This window comes from Rhincodon typus, chromosome 1, assembly GCF_021869965.1.
Source record: "Rhincodon typus isolate 14 chromosome 1, sRhiTyp1.1, whole genome shotgun sequence".
Classification (NCBI taxonomy): Eukaryota; Metazoa; Chordata; class Chondrichthyes; order Orectolobiformes; family Rhincodontidae; genus Rhincodon; species Rhincodon typus.
In genome coordinates, this window is record NC_063332.1 from 149,776,800 (window position 1) to 149,785,779 (window position 8,980).

An 8,980-nucleotide genomic window follows, 5' to 3' on the forward strand; every position below is an offset into this window, starting at 1 on the left:
TCTGACACTTTTTTTTTCTTTTTTTTTTAAAAAAAAAAAAACCACAGCCAGGATTTTCACAAGTTGGCCTGGCTCAAGAGCCATGCTATTCCCATTTCTCAGTTTTCACCAACATATGATAAGGCTAAGGCAGCCAGCTTGCATGCAGCATTCCTGCCTTTACCAACTCAGTTGCAAGAATAGGTAGTTCTAACACTGCCTTCAACCCATCATGAAGTCCTTTCAATCAGGGATGAAAAATTTCTGCTATTTGGTAGAATTCTGACTTTTTGGAGAGTAAAAATCTGGCATTTTACTTTCTACCACCCTCACCAGGTCTACATGAGCCATGACTTAGCCGCTCTTTGAATCCAGATCCGTTCTGACTTTTGAGTTTGGGAAATGAAAAGGCCCCAATAGCTGCTGCATAACCTGCTGTATAACTTGCAGAGCATTTCCTTGTGGATTGTCTATCTGATGGGTCCTCAGCAATGGCACTTGATGTCCTGGACTGATGTAAGAACTGTGTAAGTGCCATCTGGAAACTTATAATAGCGCTAGGGCGGAAATCAGACCAGGAGGCGCCAGAGACCCATGAATGGGGCAACGTTAACAGGGGTGATTGAGATGGGATGCAGGTAGTCCAAGCTGTGTAGAGACTGAGCAAGTGAGGGAAGATGCCTGAGAAGGAATGCATTGGAGGCTGGGCAAGGGAAAGAGGCACCACAGAAGGGGTGTCCAAGGAAGGAAGCCCATGGTCAAGGGAAGGGTGAGACGATGTCTAGAGAAGGAGGTCATCCTGTCTGGGGAAGGATGGGAAGGTAAACATGGTATCCACATGCTTGTAGTGTAGAGTATGACAAGACAGTGTGCATCACTTAAGAGTTCAGTCCAAAGGTGAAGTGGTCAGTGATGTTGAGAGATGGATCCTTAGAATTGAAGATGCTGGAAAGTAGACAGTATAGTCACAATAAGAGGGCAGAGCTGGATATGGCAGGTGGTAGTAATTGTTTGGCAAACAGCAAGTATTAGGTGGTCTTATTGTGGGGGAGGGGTAGAAAATTAGGGTGCACCTGCCTCTAGAATGGGAGGGTTCTGGAGGGGATTCATTTAGGGACCCATAGGGAGAGCAGGAATGTCCATGTACATTACATCAAATCTTTGTTATCTGTAGGTCAAAAGGCGCAGGCCTCCTGTGTGTAACAAAAATGTGGATAGCGCTATAATTGGAATCCCCAAACAACCTCAAAGGAATAGTGATCTGTCAGGCCTTGTAAATTAGGAAAATAAAAATTGGGTCTGCAGCTGAGCTTGCAAGTATGAGTTGGTGAGTAGCGAGTCCATGTATAACAAGGAATCATTGTACAGTGGGGTCAGTGATAATGAGGGAAGGATCAAGGGTATTGGGGAGAAGCATTACAAGATGTTAAGACTATAAGAAATAGCAACAGAAGTGGGCCATTTGACCCCTTGAGTCTCCTCTGCCATTCAGTGGGATCATGGCTGATCCAACATTCCTCACATCCACTTAACTACATTTTTGCCGTAACCATCAATTCCCCTAATGATAAGGAGTCTGTCTGCCTTAAATATACGCGAGGATTCTGCTCTCTCTGCTGTCTGTCAATGAATTCCACAGTTTTAAATCTATCAATAAAGGAGCAGATAACCAGAAGCCAGGAAAATTTGAAATCACTGGGGTAATTAATTACTTGCAAATAAATGTGGAATCTCCTAGCTTAAGGTTGCATAAATTCAGTATCTACTATATGAGGAAAAGCTAGTGAATGCTTTTGGCTAAGTGTCAGTTTTGTTGAGCTTCTTAAGGGGTTTTTCTTCATGAGGCCTCAAGGGTTTTCTCACTGCATCTTACTAAATTCAACTTAACTACCCCTGACATTATGGTGTCCCTCCTGTCCAATTCTAGCCCCGTTTTACCACTCTGATACCTGGAACAATTTGCCTCTGCTGGGATATCCCAGAAATGGACCAGCATCTCTGGCATCAGTGCTCTAAAAAGCCATTGTCCACTAGGACAAACACTGTTAGTCCAGAGCTGCCCTGCACAGTTCGAGATTCACCCCACATATGGTAGATGAGGGAAATTGCCATCTCACTTTGTGGGTAGGGACCTGGAGGTCCTTGTGGACAGGATAGTGCACAGCTGTCAATTTTCACAGAGACCACCACACCTGGCAATGAAGGAAAAAGTCAGTCTCTTTCACCATTACATCAGCATAAATGCCATTGTTTCTTTGATAACACTCTCTCTCTTTCTTTCTTTCTTTCTCTCTTTCTGCTCCCACCAAGGCTCATGCTCTTATCACTCTCTCTACTGCATGCAACATCTTCCATCACTCACTGTCACTCACGAATCCTTGATACCATGAACCCTGAATGTGTTCTGCATTGCCTGTTCACTTGCTTGGGACATCTCGCCATTGGTACCAAAAGTAACAGTTATGTTGTTGACTTTCATTAATACCCAACCCCACCTCATTCCAGGAGGATAATGGCCCACAGTAGGGCATAAAGAGTCAGAATCTGTGGTGGGAAGCTGAACATTCAACTCCTCATCCCCATCCTCTCACCAACAGCCCTGAGTTGCCAGATGAGTGTCCAAGCTCCAGGACTGAGTTAGATGATTTCTTTGACTTACTATGCTGGGACCCTGACCGAAGGCAATTTCCCTTGACTTGGATACGGACTGTTGAAAACCATGATAAATTTCCTGCTCTTGTATATACTAAATAGCAAGACAATACAGCAGTACTATGAGCCTTGTATCTCTGGCTGAGGGGCAAGTTGCCAAAAGGCTGGGCAAGGCAAGGATGCTGTGAACATCCAGATAGTCATTCTTTAAGCACTAAGAGGAAGCAAATAGCCCAGATATGCATCCTGTACAGAGATGTGCCTCTAACTTCGATGTTGAGAATTCTAGGTGTCTAGTTTGCTTGCAGTGAATGGTAGGATAGAAAGCTTCATATTAATGAGGCAAGATGTTCAGTTAATAAGGTCATTAACAAGAACTCATAGGTCAGGCATTCTGCCCTTCTAACTAAAAAATGGTGTATATTGGAAAGAGTCTGGAAAAGTTAGTAATTTTTTTTATTGTATGTCCAGTTGCTGTTCCCTTGTCTATCAAAGCATTCTCTACTTGTGTAAGATATAACATAGTGTGGAGCTGGAGGAACCCAGCAGGCCAGGCAGCATCAGAGGAGCAGGAAAGCTGACGTTTCGGGTCGGGACCCTTCAGAAATGGGAGATAGGGAAGGGAGATCTGAGATAAATAGAGGAGGGGTGGGGCTGGGGAAGGTAGGTGGTATGGTGATAGGTGAGTGCAGGTAGGCAGTGGTGGGGGTTGGTCAGTGAGGTGGGAGGAGCGGATAGTTGAGAGAGAAGACAGGTTGTGTTGGGTCAAGGAGGCAGGGATGAGAGGGTGATAGGTATGAGAGAACACGGACTGGTTGAGGAGGCGGGGTTGGCCGTGGGAGATTTTGAAACTAGTAAAGTCCACATTGAGACCATTGGGTTTTAGGCTCCCAAGGCGGAATATGAGGTGCTACTCCTCTAGTTTCCGGGTGGCATTGTTGTGACACTGGAGGAGGCCCAGGATGGACTTGTCATCCAGGGAGTGGGAGGGAGTGTTGAAGTGGTTCGTGACTGGAAGGTGTTGTCATTTGTCGCAAACAGAGTGCAGGCGCTGTACAAAGTGGTCTCTGAGCCTCCGCTTGGTCTCACCGATGTAGAGGAGGCCACATCGGGAGCAACAGATGCAGTAGACCACATTAGCTGATGTGCAGGTGAACATTTGCCTGTGAAAGGTTTTTTTGGGTCCTTGGATGGAGGTGTAGGGGCAGGTGTAGCACTTCCTGCGGTTGCAGGGAAAGGTGCCGGGGATGGTGGGGCTAGTGGGGAGTGTGGAGCGGACGAGGCAGTCGTAGAGAGAGAGCGGTCCCTATGGAAGGCAGATGAGGGTGGGGAGGGAAATATATCCTTGGTTGTGGGGTCAGATTGCAGGTGGTGGAGAATGATACGTTGAATCCAGAGGTTAGTGGGGTGATGTGAGGACAAGGGGGATTCTGTCTTTTTTTTTTTTTTTTTGTGGAGGGGGGGGGTGAGGGCAGAAGTGCAAGAAACGCAAGAGATGTAGTTGATAGCCTTTTTGACCACTGAAGGGGGGGATGTTGCAGTCCTTGAAATACAAGGACATCTGGGATGTTCAGAAGTGGAACGCCTCATCTTGGGAGCAGATGCAGTGGAGACGGAGGAATTGGGAGTACCGGATCACCGCCTTGCAGGAAGGTGAGTTAGAGGAGGTGTAGTCTACTTGGTTTCTATTTGTATGTAGTTCTTAGCTTCATTGACTGACTGTGTTATATTTAGGAGATTCTTCCGGTTCCAGTGGAACTCCCCTAAATATGGCAGGCCATCAATATAGTGGCCAAGAGTTTCTAAAGACTAGATAGTCATCTCTGCAGCGTAGACGGGAGTTGTGTCTTGGGACCCTACAGAGTCCCTGACGTAGCTAATTGTACGAGAAAAAATGATGCCACTGGGCAATTCCCCCACATCTGGAATCCTCAAATTATCCATTGAAATCGGAGAATTCAAGTTCTTTGAAGACAAGTAGAGAATCCTGTGTGATAAAGACCATAAGATATAGGAGCAGAATTAGCCCATTCAGCCTATTGTGTCTGCCCATTCTCCTGTCTTCTCCCCATTAGCCTTGATCCCCTAACTAATCTAGAAAGAAAATATTTTGCCATTAAAACTGAATGAACAATAATCTCCCTTCGTAGGCAACTTGCCACAACCTAGCTTGAATCTTGTCACAACACCTGGAACTTAGTTAAGAGCGGCATTGAGTTGTTCCAGATGTTGAGATAAACCTCCCTGACTTTTCACTCAATTTTCTTACATTTCTTTCTTTTGCTCATGTCATTTAGGCTGCTATAACATTCAGTCCTAGGTCAATTGTTAAATTTAAATTTGAGATTGACATCTGAGATGCAGTAAAAAGGGTTGTAACCAGTGTCCCTCTAAATTTTTTTTAACCAGCCACACGAGCTGTGTGTAGCAGCGATGTCCGATCACTGCGCAGAATTTTGGAGCGGCAGCATGCACGCACAGCTGCATTTTTTACAGAAAACATTAGTAGCAGCTATCTAGTTAAAATCTTGCAGCTTTTTGCACATGCCGTGGAAACACGTTAGCTGTGACCTCGCCACTCTGTGGAGTATGTGCTTATTGTTCTGGCTTTTCTGGTACATTAATATGTGCATCAGTTATCTCGTAAAAATAACTTTTGTTAACTTATTCCTGTTGTCTTGTCTTGTGCCAATTTAAGACTCTAGTGTATTGATGCTTTCTTTGTGTGTTGTGGCTTTAACTTCAACAGAGGGTTGATAATTATTGACAGTATTGCTACATTCTTCTAATTCTGCTTCTGCGTGAGTCCAAATACTGCTTATGTCAACAAGTACAGAAAATGTTTTAACTACATGTCTGCATAGCTCCCAAAAAAATCAAAAAGTAGTCCCAAGAAACTCCGAAAGGCCTTTTGAAAACACATAGTTTGTGCCTAGATAAGGTTACTGTTTGATCTTTTCCAACTATTAAATGTAGATACTTAGTTGGCCTCTAAATTTAGCCAATGATTTGGAAATTACAGCATATTAATTGAAGAAAGCACTTTTCTTACTCCCATTCACAATTTAAGATATTCCGAATGCTTTCTAAATCACATAAATGCATAATCTATCTTTTTTGTAAAATTTAGCATAAATGTAACCTTTCAAAGCTTTTGAAATCTGTTCTTCTATTTCTAAGTTTTTTTTGAAGTAGAGAATCTTATGTGGTTAAGATTTGTCTCTCAACCCCATTCTCCTGCCTTCTGTCCTTGATCCCCTAACTAATCAAGAAGGAAAATATCTTGCCGTTAGAACTGAATGAGCAATACTGATCCAGCCTGGAAATGTAGATAATTTAAATTCATTTCATAGCTGTGAGGAAAATGATCAATTCTAAGTGAAGAACTATTGGAAGAGACTTCAATTAAAAATATTGAAAGACCATTTGATGGATGAATTTAGGCATGTTATTATGAAGTATGTATGTTCTTAAATTTGGGTTAATCCTTATTTGCAGTTTAGAAACTACACCTAACTGAGCAGAAAAATGGCATTTGACACATTCATCTCATGGGAACTTAAGTTAGATTACACAAAGGATGATTCACCCTCGAATGTTAAGTAGCAAATGTTGAAAGTCTCAATATAAATTTTTTGACATTGTATGCAACACCATCTACTAGAAGTATTTGTACAAGATTTCAGTGAAATGTGTCCTCTAGATAACTATGTATAAGTAGATTGTGATACTAGAGAAGATGCTTTGAATTTCAATTCTTTTTTGTTGTAAACCACAGAGCGGTGAAGCGATGAGACAGTACACTGGAACAATCGACTGTTTTATGAAGATCTTTAAGAATGAAGGAATAGGTGCTTTCTTCAGAGGAGCGTTTTCAAATATCTTACGTGGCACTGGTGGTGCTTTAGTGCTTGTGTTCTATGATGAAATTAAGAAATTGCTAATATTGCTGGAAGAGAAAATAATTTAAAGTTAATTTCTTCAGAATTCAAGTATGTGAATTCAGTGTTATACATTTGCTTGAATGGATTTTCCCTCAGGCAATGTATTTTATAATTAGAAAAAAAAAATTTAGTCTTTTACTTGCTCTTTGATTTAATTATTGGGGTATTTCAGCGCTTGACCCTTAAATATGACCATTCAGTTAAAGTTCCTAGTGCTGTATGTTATGAGTTAATGAGATATGTACTTGCTGCTCTAGATGACTATATTACAAAATCCTGACTGGTCATGAAAATTCATAGGTCAGGCATTCTGCCCTTCTAATTTAAAAAAAAAACGGTGTATATTGGAAAGAATCTGGAAACGTGACTAATTCTTTTCTTGTATGTCCCAATTGATGTTTCCTTGCCTATCAAAACATTCTCTGCTTGTATGCAGTTCTTAGCTTCGTTGACTGCTATATTTAGGAGATTCTTCAGGTTCCAGTAGAACATGCCTAAATATCTAGACCACCAGATAAGTGGCCAGGAGTTTCCAAAGGTTAGATAGTCGTCTCTGCAGCATAAATGTGAGTTCCATGTTGGGCCCCTGCAGAATCTCTAACACAGCTTATTTTACAGGAAATTAAAGATTTCTGCTGGGCAGTTCCTCTTCATCCTGAATCTTCCAAAAGTATATTATTTAACATGCATTTAAATCAGAATTCAGAGGGTTCTGCTGCATGTAAGGTAATAGTTACCCCATAAAAATTAGACAATTAGAAACTCTGTCAACTATTAAACTGATGCCCCAACTTAACACACAAACCCAAACTACATCTTCCCTTACTACCTCCTCATCCTGACCCCACACTCTCCTTCCCCCTTAAATGCAACACCACTCTCCACCCTGCAGAGACCCAGTATTCCCCTTCCACTCAGGTACCTGACAACCCTTCTCACCCTGGAATATAACATACCATCTCTGCCCAACACCTGTCACCATCCCTCCCTCCCCACTGGACTCCCACCACTGCCCCTGACTTATCCTAAATATACTTCTATACCTAACATACTTACATACCTTACATATTTATCCTTTCACAGGTGCTGTTAAAGTGGCAGTAAAGAATACAGCAGTTACTGTTAATAGAAAAGGGGTCATGTTTTACCTTCACTATGAGGACACAGTTGGATTTTCAGAATAGTTTATCTTTCTGCAAGAATTGTGTACAGAATCTCCTGCCAGAAATGTGGAGCTTTATCTTATTTTTTTTTAAAAAAAGTAGGAGCAGAGTGGCAATCTGACTAGTGTTGCCACTCCTCAGAAAACCCAGCCTGGTATTATGAAATTCTCACAAATGGAAACAGGTTTGGAGAGTAAAATACTAATGGTTTTATCTCTAGAGCAGATAACATATAATTTAAATGAATTCAACTGTTTTTAAAAATGTCAAAGTGCATTTTGGTTTGAACGCAGAAACAATATTAATGCTGAATGCAACAAGTTAGCAGTATTGTTTCTGTTATCTTTTAAGCTGTTATTAGTTATTCTGGCCATAATTCCATAAATCCAGCAAAATAGTTTCTTCCAAATCAAAACTGCGTGGTCCAAAATTGAACCATATACATTGAGAAAATCCCAAATGAGATCTTTAATCTGTGTTTAATTAGCTGATTGCTGGATTTTTACCAAGGAGAACACTGAATTCAGCGTAACCGCTCCAAGATAAGGAAGAGTGAAATAGGGACATTACTTTGGGTTATTTGTATGGTAACTACCTGCAGGATAAAATGTAGAGGAAAAACAAAATTAGCATAAAAGAAGCCACTCGGTCTGTCAGAACACACTTCTCTAAAACACCGATTTCAATATTTCCTACTGCTCTGCCCGTTTATCTTTTTAATCTATTTATTTTCAAATAATTATGCATGCCATCAGGATGCTGATGGGACTTTCAAAATCTTAATGCAACATTCTGAAACTACATTCTACTAGGAACACATTAAAACAGCAATAAATTAATGCATTCCCAGATAGCAGCATAATATACAATATATGATTATTAATGTTTATGTTTTATGGATCAGCATATAATGCATTATATGAAAATGAAATTCTGTGGTTTTTAAATTACTTTGTAAAAGTTGCATAATTTTATGTACTCGCTAGTCTGTTTCATTAACAAAGTTATTCTAGGTCATAGATTTGGGACTGAAAACTGCAAAATTGCAGGTTGAAGGTCTTGAGGTGGCTGATGTTAGAGCCAAGTTATTCCACGGTGCCAGAGAGAGAGGGTTAGGCTCAGGCATTCCTCAGCTCAGCACCAGAGGCATTGCTGCTGGATTCATGTTCAGGACTGGGGCTTTGACACTTTGAAGCGTTCCGGGCAAAACAAAGAAAAGCAGGGCAGGGGCAGATGTCACTG

At 41.4% G+C, this 8,980-nt stretch overlaps 1 protein-coding gene across 1 annotated transcript in view; it reads left to right on the forward strand.

The window, feature by feature from the left end:
- The window catches only part of LOC109928789 (ADP/ATP translocase 4), a 39,084-nt gene extending 30,563 nt beyond the window's left edge, over positions 1-8,521 (forward strand). The window contains exon 6 of the mRNA XM_020528715.2: positions 6,410-8,521. Coding sequence (XP_020384304.1) covers positions 6,410-6,601 — 192 coding nt within the window. The 3' untranslated portion in view covers positions 6,602-8,521. The remainder of the gene's footprint in view (positions 1-6,409) is intronic.
- Positions 8,522-8,980: the final 459 nt, after the last annotated feature.